Below are 15000 nucleotides of genomic sequence, written 5' to 3'. Positions count from 1 at the left end.
TGTATGTGTTCATGTGTTTCTACTGCCAGATATTAAACTGTTTTATATCTGTGGCAACGAGTATTCAACAAATTCTGCATTAATTTATGATTATGACTAAGGCTATGATATGTTTTTATTATTAATTAATCAGTTGTTTCATATCATTGTATAATATGTCTAATATGTATAAAGTGCAACAGATCTCTAAGTGACATATTGAAATGTTTTGTTTTGTCTGAGAAATAGTCAAAGATATTTAGATGATACAGAACAGTTTGGTTTTTAAACTTGAACAATGACTCAAAGAATTATCAGAGATTATCAAAATAGTTTCAGATAATTCCATCTTCTGACATGTTGGTGACACATGTTGAGAATTATTGATCACAGAGAAATAAATAAATCCTTTAAATGTGACCACATGACCTCAGTGTGGTGCGTTCCAGCCTGAATCTCCGTAGTCTAACAATGATGAAATGTTTCAATCAAAAGTCAAATTGAATCGTGGATTTGGAGAATCGTGACACCCCGAACCCCGATGGATGAGCACAGTGAGTTCTTCATGATATGTCCCCTTTAAGATTCACCCACTCTGGAAAAGCTTTGTTTTAGGCTCGTCTCGGCGTGGACAACGGCCAGAACTAGGGATGCACCGATACCACTTTTTATCAGACCGAGTACGAGTACTTCCATCTGGGTACTCTCCGATACCGAGTACCGATACGAGTACTTCTCTGAGCCTAAAGAGCCTCGTTAACAGCCAGCTGGAGGGTGTGAGCGACACACGGCAGGCTGGGGAGGGAACCCGGCCCAGCGGAGTCGGGAGCACCGCCGGCCCGTCTCGCCCGCTCTGTCGGGGAGGTGGAGCGTGAGGACCCGAAAGATGGTGACGAGAGGTTAACGTCACGCTGCCGTACAGGTGCCGTTGTACCGATACTGGTATCGGTATCGGTGCATCCCGAGCCAGAACAGAAAGGACAAGCTATTTTAAATGTAGCCGGCTTAATGTAAACGTATTCTTAAAGGGACTATTTGTAACTTTAATAACTGCTGCAGCTCCTCCAGACCAACAGAGGTTTCCCGTGTCTTGTGAAGTGACGGGGCTCCGCAGAGAGAAACGTTATCGTCTCCCCCGTTCCCTCCGGCCGCGGTCGGGAGGCTGAGGCGGGAAAAGCCAACACTAGGATCAGCATTGATTCATGGAGAGACCTTGGTCTGGTCAGCTAACATTACTGCCAAGCAGCTGAAATATAGAGTGATATTGTGCTTTTAGCTGACGTGTGTCTCCTCACTGTGTTGAGCGATGCTCCTTCATGTCTATGTAGAGCGAGCACAAGCGCCAGCAACAGGACGCTGACTCTAGTTGACTTAACGGACACAGGTGAAGCTGTTAACAACACATTATGAAAGTTACAAATAGTCCCTTTAATGTGAACGTACTCTTAAATCAGTGCAATAAAACTAAGGAAGAAAGAGCCCTCCGTCTGGATGCTGGATGCTGGATGCTGGATGCTGGATGCTGGATGCTGGATGCTGGATGCTGGATGCTTTCCTTGTGGAGCTGCTCTTCAGTTCGGAGGCTTCAGCAGCCTCGCGGTCCCTGATTCTACTCGTGGCGTTCCACCAGCTGGACCCGTGTTCAGGGGAGGGAAAGACCGCCACTCTCTGAGCCGTGTTGAGAAGTGTCCAGCCAGGATCTGGAAGTCCTCTCCTCCGCAGGTTTGGTTTCTCACAGCTTTACTGTAAAATGTGATGAACCCCCCCCCCCCTCATAACGCTCAGTAAGACGTCTCTTTGCACGCGTCTCCGTCTCATCCCTCTTTTAGAACCAGGACGAACCTGTTCAACAAACACTGACAATAAGTTGGGCCGGTACGTTTCATCAGTCATGAGTGACACGGGAGCTTTAATCCACTAATTACAGAGAACCAAGAAACTTAAAGGTCCCATATCAGCTCATCTTCAGGTTCATGTTGTATTTAGTGTTTCTACTAGAACATGTTTACACGCTGTAATGTTCAAAGAACTTTATTTTCCTCATCCTGTCTGTCTGAATATACCTGGATTCACCGTCTGTCTGAAACGCTCCGTTTTACTGCATTTCAACGGAATTGCAATGGATTTGCGTTGCTAGGCAACCGCTTGGGTCCATGTTGTCCAGCTGATGTTATTTACATACACTGCAACAGGAAATAAACTGGGGCACATTTAGAATGTTAACGTTTAAAATCGTGTAATGGTCTAAATATTGTATATTTGTGACATCACAAATGGACAGAAATCCTGACGGCTTGTTTCAAATAGTTTAACAGTATTTATATAAAACACTTAAACCTGCTTTATAATATAAAAGACCTGAATCTCACTTTCTACAATATGGGACCTTTAAGGAAAATCTGAAACCCACACAGGAGGACATGTTGAAGGCTCGTATCAGTACAAAAAATAGATATAAAAACAATATACAAATACAACAGAAACATCTAAATATCCATCCCTGTGATCGCAGAACATCTGTCACCGTGACTGTAGAAGGCTAATCAAAGAGACATGGAGGTCCTGGAGGATCCTGGAGGATCCTGGAGGGTCCTGCAGGGTCCTGGAGGGTCCTGGAGGGTCCTGGAGGCAGCGTCAGGGATCAGGGCTGAGCTTCAGCTTCAGCTTCAGGTTCATCGTAGATGTAGCTGCCGACACCTCCAGTGTTCACACCTGAGAGAGGTCAGAGCACAGCAGCGTGTCCTCATCAGGGCTAATCCATTCAGTTAATCACAATTAATCACATGATCGTCCAGAGTTAACCGTGATTTATCTGTTCTAAATGAACCTTAGAGGGAGATTAGTCAAGTATTTAATCCAACCAGCTGCTGCCCAGCTACCACCCAGCTACCACCCAGCTGCCGCCCAGCTGCCACCCAGCTACCGCCCAGCTACCGCCCAGCTACCACCCAGCTACCACCCAGCTACCACCCAGCTGCCACCCAGCTACCACCCAGCTACCGCCCAGCTACCACCCAGCTGCCACCCAGCTACCGCCCAGCTACCACCCAGCTGCCGCCCAGCTACCACCCAGCTACCACCCAGCTGCTGCCCAGCTGCCACCCAGCTACCACCCAGCTACCACCCAGCTGCCGCCCAGCTGCCACCCAGCTACCACCCAGCTACCACCCAGCTACCACCCAGCTGCCACCCAGCTCCCACCCAGCTACCACCCGGCTGCTGCCCAGCTACCACCCAGCTGCCACCCAGCTACCGCCCAGCTACCACCCAGCTGCTGCCCAGCTACCGCCCAACTGCAACCCAGCTACCACCCAGCTACCACCCAGCTACCGCCCAGCTACCGCCCAGCTGCCACCCAGCTGCAACCCAGCTACCACCCAGCTACCACCCAGCTACCACCCAGCTACTACCCAGCTGCCACCCAGCTACCGCCCAGCTACCACCCAGCTGCTGCCCAGCTACCACCCAGCTACCGCCCAGCTGCAACCCAGCTACCACCCAGCTACCACCCAGCTGCCGCCCAGCTGCCGCCCAGCTGCCGCCCAGCTGCCACCCAGCTACCGCCCAGCTACCGCCCAGCTGCCGCCCAGCTGCCACCCAGCTACCACCCAGCTACCGCCCAGCTGCCGCCCAGCTGCCACCCAGCTGCCGCCCAGCCCCCTGCACCACACTGAGAGGGTTCCTGACTTCGTACCTTTGGGCCCAAACAGGACGGCGTAGCACGGTTTGTGGCAGTAAGGCTGTCCATCATGCTGCAGCAGAAACAAAAGAATCACTTTTTAAAATGAAAAACACTAAAACCATCAGAAATATGAAATATGAGTGTAAACGTCCAGCGTGGTCGTGGTCGTGGTCGTGGTCGTGGTCGTGGTCACCTCGGCGTGGCTGCCGGCAGCCAGGGTCTTACTGCATCTCTCGCAGCGCAGACAGGGCCGATGCCAGTTCTTCCCGAGAGACGACACCTTCTCAGCTGCACACACACACAACATGGAGACAGTCACCATGGAAACCAGCCGCCATAGTCACTTAGACACACATTCCAACACTCGTACAGGGAGCGGACGGGAGTCACTCACAATCACAAGTGATGAATTACAGCCAATAATATCCGTTATTACAGCCGCATACAGCCAGCAGGAAGCCGTCATACAGCGTGCAGGAAGCTGTCATACAGCTAGCAGGAAGCTGTCATATGAGCGTGCACGGCGGTGCGGTCCCGTGGGTCTGATGAGCGTTCATTATGGCGAGGAAAATAACTCTGGATTCAGCTGTTAGTTAATTTTACCACTTGTAGGACATCATGATTTAAATGAGGATATTTAAGTGGGACGTTGATTTCTGTCCTCTGATCTACAGACGTCTCTTTATACATCCATGGACACACTCACTGGTGGTTTCAGTCCAAAATGGCGGCAGCTGTTGTCTTAAAAGCACCAGAGTTTCACCTCTTTGCTTCTGGACTCTCTGACGTCACACTCCCTCTCATACGAACAAACTGTGAGACACGAAGACACCGATCTGCTTACCGAAGTAAACCGTCTTGTTGCATCTGGGGCAGATGTTGGGTCCTCCAGAGAAAGACGAGAAGCTCGCAGCTGAAAAAGTCACATTGAATTGATATTAAATTATTAACCCGTCTATATTTATCTCCCTGCTCCGTTACTTCCTCTGTGAGTTTCTCCTTTTGTCCTCCTGATTTAAGCTGAGGCTCCTCATCCCTCCACAGAGGATCCTCTTTGACTTCCTCCTCCCAACATTTCACAGATTTTCTATTTCTGCTGCACGTCATTTCTCACCCTTCACCGGTCCCCGTACGGGGGGGGCTTTTTTCTGCTCCTCTGGTTTGGCATCTGTTTCCATGGAAACGGCAGCAGGGGCTTCGTTGGCGGGAGCGTCGTACACGTAGGAACCGGCTCCACCGATGTTCACGCCTCAAAAACACACGCAAACGTTGAATTTTACAAACGAGAGAGAGATGACACACAGAGTTCTTACAAAGGTTTTAAAAGTGGAATCAAGAAGAGAGACACCTTTTGGTCCGAAGAGGGCGGCGTAGCACGGCTTGTGGCAGTACGGCGTCCCGTCGTGCTGCAAAACACAAGAGGGAGGGAAAGTAAGCAGACACGTCCACGTGCACTTTCTCACTGTTCTGATCCACATGTCTAGTCTGTTCTGATCCACATATCTAGTCTGTTCTGATCCACATGTCTAGTCTGTTCTGATCCACATGTCTAGTCTGTTCTGATCCACATGTCTAGTCTGTTCTGATCCACATATCTAGTCTGTTCTGATCCACATATCTAGTCTGTTCTGATCCACATGTCTAGTCTGTTCTGATCCACATATCTAGTCTGTTCTGATCCACATGTCTAGTCTGTTCTGATCCACATGTCTAGTCTGTTCTGATCCACATATCTAGTCTGTTCTGATCCACATGTCTAGTCTGTTCTGATCCACATATCTAGTCTGTTCTGATCCACATGTCTAGTCTGTTCTGATCCACATGTCTAGTCTGTTCTGATCCACATGTCTAGTCTGTTCTGATCCACATGTCTAGTCTGTTCTGATCCACATGTCTAGTCTGTTCTGATCCACATGTCTAGTCTGTTCTGATCCACATGTCTAGTCTGTTCTGATCCACATATCTAGTCTGTTCTGATCCACATGTCTAGTCTGTTCTGATCCACATGTCTAGTCTGTTCTGATCCACATATCTAGTCTGTTCTGATCCACATGTCTAGTCTGTTCTGATCCACATGTCTAGTCTGTTCTGATCCACATGTCTAGTCTGTTCTGATCCACATGTCTAGTCTGTTCTGATCCACATGTCTGGTCTGTTTTGATCCACATATCTAGTCTGTTCTGATCCACATGTCTGGTCTGTTCTGATCCACATGTCTGGTCTGTTCTGATCCACATATCTAGTCTGTTCTGATCCACATGTCTGGTCTGTTCTGATCCACATATCTAGTCTGTTCTGATCCACATGTCTAGTCTGTTCTGATCCACATATCTAGTCTGTTCTGATCCACATATCTAGTCTGTTCTGATCCACATATCTAGTCTGTTCTGATCCACATGTCTGGTCTGTTCTGATCCACATATCTAGTCTGTTCTGATCCACATGTCTAGTCTGTTCTGATCCACATATCTAGTCTGTTCTGATCCACATGTCTGGTCTGTTCTGATCCACATATCTAGTCTGTTCTGATCCACATGTCTGGTCTGTTCTGATCCACATATCTAGTCTGTTCTGATCCACATATCTAGTCTGTTCTGATCCACATGTCTAGTCTGTTCTGATCCACATGTCTAGTCTGTTCTGATCCACATATCTAGTCTGTTCTGATCCACATGTCTGGTCTGTTCTGATCCACATAATGCTGAATACTGAATGAACCAGGACGTGTTCACAGACCTGTGTGTTCTCTGTTACTTTCTCTGTTCACAGCGATTCATAACGCAGACAAAGAGCTAGATATGAATAAGTATGGGTCCGTTCTGTGGTCTGTTTATCCTCAAGTCATCTCATTATTCCCTGTGAAAGCCAGTTCTCTGACTCACCGTGCTCGTTCTGATGACGACGAGCTGTTCAACTCTAATAGAGGAAAACGTCCTACGCTGTGACCCCTTTCAGACATTAAATATGTGACATTTTACTGGCTTCATCTCCAGTCATCCAGACAGTTAATGTACTGTAATGGCTTCATCCACACAGGAGGCGTTTCAGACATGTTGTTCAGTCGTGTTCAGTCGGCAATGTGACGTATCTGGTTCTGCCAGCTTCCTGCTGGCTGTATGCGGCTGTAATAACGGAGATATTGGTTGTATGCGGCTGTAATAACGGAGATATTGGTTGTATGCGGCTGTAATAACGGAGATATTGGTTGTATGCGGCTGTAATAACGGAGATATTGTCTGTATGCGGCTGTAATAACGGAGATATTGGCTGTATGCGGCTGTAATAACGGAGATATTGTCTGTATGCGGCTGTAATAACGGAGATATTGTCTGTATGCGGCTGTAATAACGGAGATATTGGCTGTATGCGGCTGTAATAACGGAGATATTGGCTGTAATGCATCACTTTTATTATCTATTAATACACCCATGGGCTGTATGCTGTCAGTGTATCTTTGGTCATTCGATTTTCCTTTCACAAACGGATATTAAAAAACTAAAAATTAGTGGTTATTTCATTTTTGTTTTAAAATACAAAAAATAATATTCTTTATCGGGGTCAAAAAGGGGATGAACTGATTTTCATTTTCTATTTCTAAAACATAAAAATAAAATCACTAGAAGACAGAAATGAAAAAATGCTGTTTTTTTCATATTCTGTGACAGGAAGTTGCCATTTCCAAAGTAAGAGCGCGTCTGAGGACGGTGCTGCTGTGTAACTGAAGGTGATGGACATGGATCGGTACGTAGTTTTTAGAAACAATAAAAGAGTGTGTCTCATACACATCACTGTCCTCATACGTGCTCTTACTTTGTAAATGGCAACTTCCACGTGCCAATTTCCGCTTCAGTCTTTTCAAAATAAAACTGCTTGGTTAGGTTTAGGTAAAGATGGTGGTTTGGGTCTAAATTACTCCAGAAGTTCTGTAACTGAAGTACAGAAGTTACGTGAGAAATAAATCAACGTTGACCTCTGGTTTTAGATGGGACATGAACGCCGGTCTCCTGGTGAACGTCTGGTGTTTTTAGAACCACCCGTCCATCATGATTTGATTACAGGTGAATTGATTTCATGCTGACCATCATGAAGAAAATATGAATTACGTGTCTATGTAGACGAATGACCACATTAAATTCTATGAGTATGTGATTTTGGATATCGTTCACCAGGCAACTCCTTCCATTTCTGTTGTGATCTGTTCCTTCATCATCAGATCAAAGCTGAAGTTAATTCTACAGTGGTGACACACCGGGTCACCGGGCCACCGGGCCACCGGGCCACCGGGCCACCGGGCCAACGGGTCACAGGATCACCGGGCCACCGGGCCAACGGGTCACCGGGCCACCGGGCCACCGGGCCACCGGGCCACCGGGCCAACGGGTCACCGGATCACCGGGTCACCGGGCCACTAAATGAATGTGTGACTAGCATGTAAACTTTAAACCCATTCCATCATTACACTGCATTAAAGCATCATCTTAACATAAAGTCCATCAACCCTCCAGTCTGACGCCTCCCTCCGCTCACTTCCTCTTACCTCGGCGTGGCCTCCTGGATTCAGCGTCTTGTTGCAGCGTTCACACTTCAGACAGAACTTGTGCCAGTCTTTCCCCAAAGACGACACCTTCTCCGCTGCAGAGGAACAAGAGACAGAAACGAGGACGTTATATTAAACTGTTTCTGTGAAACTACGGAGTCACATGTTCGTGTTTACGGGACATGAATCGCTTCAAAACCGGTATAAAGATCCAGCTAAGAGGAATGGACCTGGTACTCAGTCCTGGGGTACCAGATGGCGATGGGCCAGGCGAGGGTAACGGGTAGTGGTGGGATCCAATGCATAGTTTTCACGTGACGTCACAGCCCTATAGGAACGCCCACCTGGAGGGCAAAACCAAGCTGCTCTCCGCTCTCCGCCAGCGACAGCTCAGCTTTTACAACACTGTTAATTGTTCTTCAATATGATGCACAAGCCGAAGAGAAGACGAGCCTCGACTGTGTTTCTACAGCACCGTCTCAGAACCAGAACCCAGAGCAGAGCATTGTGGATTTGTGCAATTAAATTAGACGTGCCGCCGTCACCGAGGAGAGCGGACTACACCGACACCGACTGAAACTGAACACCCATGCAACCAACGACTACGACCGAGCTAGCCGTCTCTCCCATCTCCATCAAACCAGCTCATTTAACCGTTCAACCAGTTAAATCATTTTCCAGACATCGCTTCACGAGCGGTGTTACTACGTCTGCTCCGCATGTGTCCGTCTCAAGCGGTGTTACTATGTCTGCTCCGCCTGTGTCCCTCTCCAGCAGTGTTACTACATTTGCTCCGCTTGTGTCTGTCTCAAGCGGTGTTACTATGTCTGCTCCGCCTGTGTCCCTCTCCAGCGGTGTTACTACATCTGCTCAGCCTGTGTCCGTCTCCAGCCGTGTTACTACGTCTGCTCTGCCTGTGTCTGTATCCAGCGGTGTTACTACGTCTGCTCTGCCTGTGTCCGTCTCCAGCCGTGTTACTACGTCTGCTCTGCCTGTGTCTGTCTCCAGCCGTGTTACTACGTCTGCTTTGCCTGTGTCTGTCTCCAGCCGTGTTACTACGCCTGCTCTGCCTGTGTCTGTCTCCAGCCGTGTTACTACGTCTGCTCTGCCTGTGTCCGTCTCTAGCCGTGTTACTACGTCTGCTCCATCTGTGTCTGTCTCCAGCCGTGTTACTACGCCTGCTCTGCCTGTGTCTGTCTCCAGCCGTGTTACTACGTCTGCTCTGCCTGTGTCCGTCTCCAGCGGTGTTACTATGTCTGCTCCACATGTGTCCCTCTCCAGCGGTGTTACTACATCTGCTCTGCCTGTGCCCGTCTCCAGCGGTGTTACTATGTCTGCTCTGCCTGTGTCCCTCTCCAGCGGTGTTACTACATCTGCTCTGCCTGTGTCCGTCCCCTGCGGTGTTACTACGTCTGCTCTGCCTGTGTCTGTCTCCAGCCGTGTTACTACACCTGCTCTGCCTGTGTCTGTATCCAGCGGTGTTACTACGTCTGCTCCGCCTGTGTCCGTCCCCTGCGGTGTTACTATGTCTGCTTCGCCTGTGTCCGTCTCCAGCTGTGTTACTACGTCTGCTCCGCCTGTGTCCGTCCCCTGCGGTGTTACTATGTCTGCTTCGCCTGTGTCCGTCTCCAGCTGTGTTACTACGTCTGCTTCGCCTGTGTCCGTCTCCAGCTGTGTTACTACGTCTGCTCCGCCTGTGTCCGTCTCCAGCTGTGTTACTACGTCTGCTCCGCCTGTGTCCGTCTCCAGCGGCTGGTTTAACTACGGAAATTTATTTTCCTTCCACTAGTGACCCGTCCAGATTGAAAGTCCAGATAACTGTGACGTTACACTTTCCTCTCGGTGACAGTATGAGGGATGGAGTCTCCACCAGATCTAACGTTATGTAGCTAAACATCACCAGAGTACAGCTCCGGGGACGCAGCCGAGACAACTTTTCAATTAGCTAGCTATGCTAGCTAACGCTGTCTGGTTATCAACTCCGTGATCACAACAGAATAGAGTAACTTTCATCACTGCTCATTTCAGAAAGGCCACCGCAAGAAGACGTGTTCTTTGTTTAGATGATCAACCAGACAATGGATCATAGATGTTTGTTACTTGCTGTCATGCCAGCTAATGTTCCCGGTATCAGACAGTGAAAGCGAGGCTTACTGGAAACCGATCTAAAGGCACATTACAGAAGAGGTTTAGTTGCGGTGGCGTTTCTAAAATGAGTTTCAGTGGTTAAAGTTATTAGATGCTGTTATGACCGAGGAGTTGATCAGCTAGCCTGCTAGGAAGCTGAAAAGTTGTCTACTTCCACTTCAATGATTAGAATACCGCAGCAGGTTCCTGTTTGTGGGTCAATTTGTATATAAATCTGTGTTTTCCTGCTTTGAGGTGATCTAAACACTTGATTGTTAAATATAAAGCTGTGACAGCCCTGTGCTCTTCATGGGGGCTGGGTTTAACCCTCCAGGCTCTGAGCGACCAACCATCTGGTTCAGAGCTTCAGTGTGGCTCTAAAGCCTCTAAAGCCTGGGACACACCAGAACCTCTGACAGACAGTGAAGCGGGTCGGTCTCAGACGGTTCAGTAAAGGTTGATGCTGATTGTCCTTCTGACTGAAGGACAGCAGGAGGGCCGGAGAGAGAGAGAGAGACTCACCAACACTCCCAGAATATCCCAGCAGACACACTGGGGACCAGATAGGACGTGACACTTCCTGTTCAGACTCACTGGCCAGCCTGTCACCGTGACAGGAAGTCACCTCGACACACAGCGAGCACTCTGCATCGATGTGTGTGTGTGTGTGTGTGTGTGTGTGTGTGTGTGTGTGTACAGTGCACAGTAATGATGACAGGAACTTTAAGACGTCACTGATAATAACATGAAGGATTTCTGAGTCAGCATCATGAAGTTAATTCATTAATTTATTTCCTGATGAACCTGCAGCGTTTGAACATTATTCATGATTACAGCATTCTTCACCCGACCAGACCGGCTGAGACTCTTCATCTTCCTCTGAATAAAACACCCTGTAGTCAGTTTCCTATCAGTTTTCATGGAGTTATAATAATATAGAATGAAAACGTCATTTTAATGGAGTCGTAGAAATACTCTGATGACTAAAACATTTGATTTGGAAATAAATGATAACTCTTAGAAACTGTAAATATGACGATCACTCCTGCTTCTTTTTATCTATTTCATTTATTTAAACTTTACTCCGACACTTTACTCTCTATATTATTATATGTGAAATGTTTGGAACACTAATATCTCAAATGTTCTGGTGATTTTTCTCCTATTTGTACTTAAGGTTTGTCCTTTGGGTGTGTTTAAACCATTAGTAGTTTATATTCCCTTCATGTGAATTTGTATTTTATGTCTTGTTATATGTGTGAAACCAATAAACATAAACCTCCTGGTCTCGTGTTTCACTCCTTCTTCTCCCGTCTCCGTATAAAAAACAGCTTTCAGTTTATTAACTTGAGGTTATTTTTCCTTTTCTTTCCTTCCCTGGAACTCGTTTAACTTTTTCTTGCTGTTTTCTTGTAATTTATTTCTTCCCTTTTGCCATTTTTTATATTAATTTGTTGTATAAATGAAATGCTGGATGTACACTAGTGTGGAAATTAATACAAATTATAAATTGCACCAAAAAAAGAGTGATAACTTCCAAGCTCAAAATCCCCAAGTAGACCAAATGTCTGAGTTTAAAATGTATGAAATGCATCTCCTCCTCCTCCACGATGACTTCCCTCTGCAGCTACAGAACAACACCTCACATGTTATTATTATTATTATTATTATTATTGTTATTGTTATTATTATTATTAAGAGCAGGTTAGGTTGAGGCTGCAGGACAGGGCGGGGGGGCGGAGACATGAAGATGAGAGAACAAAAAGAAAATCAGTCCATGTGACTCATCATGAGATCAATAAATGATTTACAAAGCTGTGTGGTGTACTAGATCACATCGTCACTAGATCACATCATCACTAGATCAGATCATCACTAGATCACATCATCACTAGATCACATCGTCACTAGATCACATCATCACTAGATCACATCGTCACTAGATCACATCATCACTAGATCACATCGTCACTAGATCACATCGTCACTAGATCACATCATCACTATATCACATCGTCACTAGATCACATCATCACTAGATCACATCATCACTAGATCACATCGTCACTATATCACATCGTCACTAGATCAGATCATCACTAGATCAGATCATCATCACTAGATCAGATCATCACTAGATCAGATCATCATCACTGAACACATCATCACTAGATCACATCATCACTAGATCACATCATCACTAGATCACATCATCACTAGATCAGATCATCATCACTGAACACATCATCACTAGATCACATCATCACTAGATCACATCGTCACTAGATCACATCATCATCACTAGATCACATCATCACTAGATCAGATCATCATCACTGAACACATCATCACTAGATCACATCATCACTAGATCACATCATCACTAGATCACATCATCACTAGATCAGATCATCACTAGATCACATCATCACTAGATCACATCATCACTAGATCACATCATCACTAGATCAGATCATCACTAGATCACATCATCACTAGATCACATCATCACTAGATCACATCATCACTAGATCACATCATCACTAGATCAGATCATCACTAGATCACATCATCACTAGATCACATCATCACTAGATCACATCATCACTAGATCACATCATCACTAGATCACATCGTCACTAGATCAGATCATCACTAGATCACATCATCATCACTAGATCACATCATCACTAGATCACATCATCACTAGATCAGATCATCACTAGATCACATCATCACTAGATCACATCATCACTATATCAGATCATCATCACTAGATCACATCATCACTAGATCACATCATCACTAGATCAGATCATCACTGAACACATCATCACTAGATCACATCATCACTAGATCAGATCATCACTAGATCACATCATCACTAGATCACATCATCACTATATCAGATCATCATCACTAGATCACATCATCACTAGATCAGATCATCACTAGATCACATCATCACTAGATCACATCATCACTATATCAGATCATCATCACTAGATCACATCATCACTAGATCACATCATCACTAGATCAGATCATCACTGAACACATCATCACTAGATCACATCATCACTATATGAGATCATCATCACTAGATCACATCATCACTAGATCACATCATCACTAGATCAGATCATCACTGAACACATCATCACTAGATCACATCATCACTATATCAGATCATCATCACTAGATCACATCATCACTAGATCACATCATCACTAGATCACATCATCACTAGATCACATCATCACTAGATCAAATCATCATCACTAGATCACATCATCACTAGATCACATCATCACTAGATCACATCATCACTAGATCAGATCATCACTGAACACATCATCACTAGATCACATCATCACTAGATCAGATCATCACTAGATCACATCATCACTAGATCACATCATCACTATATCAGATCATCATCACTAGATCACATCATCACTAGATCAGATCATCACTAGATCACATCATCACTAGATCACATCATCACTAGATCAGATCATCACTGAACACATCATCACTAGATCACATCATCACTATATCAGATCATCATCACTAGATCACATCATCACTAGATCACATCATCACTAGATCACATCATCACTAGATCACATCATCACTAGATCAAATCATCATCACTAGATCACATCATCACTAGATCACATCATCACTAGATCAGATCATCACTGAACACATCATCACTAGATCACATCATCACTAGATCAGATCATCACTAGATCACATCATCACTAGATCACATCATCACTATATCAGATCATCATCACTAGATCACATCATCACTAGATCAGATCATCACTAGATCACATCATCACTAGATCATATCATCACTATATCAGATCATCATCACTAGATCACATCGTCACTAGATCACATCATCACTAGATCACATCATCACTAGATCAGATCATCACTGAACACATCATCACTAGATCACATCATCACTAGATCACATCATCACTAGATCAGATCATCACTAGATCAAATCATCATCACTAGATCACATCATCACTAGATCACATCATCACTAGATCAAATCATCATCACTAGATCAAATCATCATCACTAGATCACATCATCACTAGATCACATCGTCACTAGATCAGATCATCACTAGATCACATCATCACTAGATCACATCATCACTAGATCAGATCATCACTGAACACATCATCACTAGATCACATCATCACTATATCACATCATCACTAGATCAGATCATCATCACTATATCAGATCATCATCACTAGATCACATCATCACTAGATCACATCATCACTAGATCAGATCATCACTGAACACATCATCACTAGATCACATCATCACTATATCAGATCATCATCACTAGATCACATCATCACTAGATCACATCATCACTAGATCACATCATCACTAGATCACATCATCACTAGATCACATCATCACTAGATCACATCATCACTATATCAGATCATCATCACTAGATCACATCATCACTAGATCAGATCATCACTAGATCACATCATCACTAGATCACATCATCACTATATCAGATCATCATCACTAGATCACATCATCACTAGATCAGATCATCACTAGATCAGATCATCACTAGATCACATCATCACTAGATCACATCATCACTAGATCAGATCATCAC

At 45.3% G+C, this 15000-nt stretch overlaps 1 protein-coding gene and 1 long non-coding RNA gene across 2 annotated transcripts in view; one reads left to right on the top strand and one right to left on the bottom strand.

Moving 5' to 3' along the window:
- The first annotated feature begins 1276 nt into the window (after positions 1-1276).
- The window catches only part of LOC141755958 (uncharacterized), a 169766-nt gene continuing 156042 nt past the window's right edge, over positions 1277-15000 (top strand). The window contains exon 1 of the long non-coding RNA XR_012591382.1: positions 1277-1363. This is a non-coding gene — a long non-coding RNA (uncharacterized LOC141755958). The remainder of the gene's footprint in view (positions 1364-15000) is intronic.
- The window catches only part of LOC141756359 (cysteine-rich protein 2-like), a 15928-nt gene continuing 2630 nt past the window's right edge, over positions 1703-15000 (bottom strand). Inside the window, exons 2-8 of the mRNA XM_074616026.1 lie at positions 8199-8293; positions 5010-5067; positions 4776-4910; positions 4506-4574; positions 3855-3949; positions 3674-3731; positions 1703-2691 (exon numbers count right to left, since the gene is read on the bottom strand). Of these exons, the coding sequence (XP_074472127.1) occupies positions 2621-2691; positions 3674-3731; positions 3855-3949; positions 4506-4574; positions 4776-4910; positions 5010-5067; positions 8199-8293 (581 nt within the window). The 3' untranslated portion in view covers positions 1703-2620. The remainder of the gene's footprint in view (positions 2692-3673; positions 3732-3854; positions 3950-4505; positions 4575-4775; positions 4911-5009; positions 5068-8198; positions 8294-15000) is intronic.

This window comes from Sebastes fasciatus, chromosome 18, assembly GCF_043250625.1.
Source record: "Sebastes fasciatus isolate fSebFas1 chromosome 18, fSebFas1.pri, whole genome shotgun sequence".
NCBI lineage: Eukaryota > Metazoa > Chordata > Actinopteri > Perciformes > Sebastidae > Sebastes > Sebastes fasciatus.
This window is presented reverse-complemented; position numbering and strand designations above follow the sequence as displayed.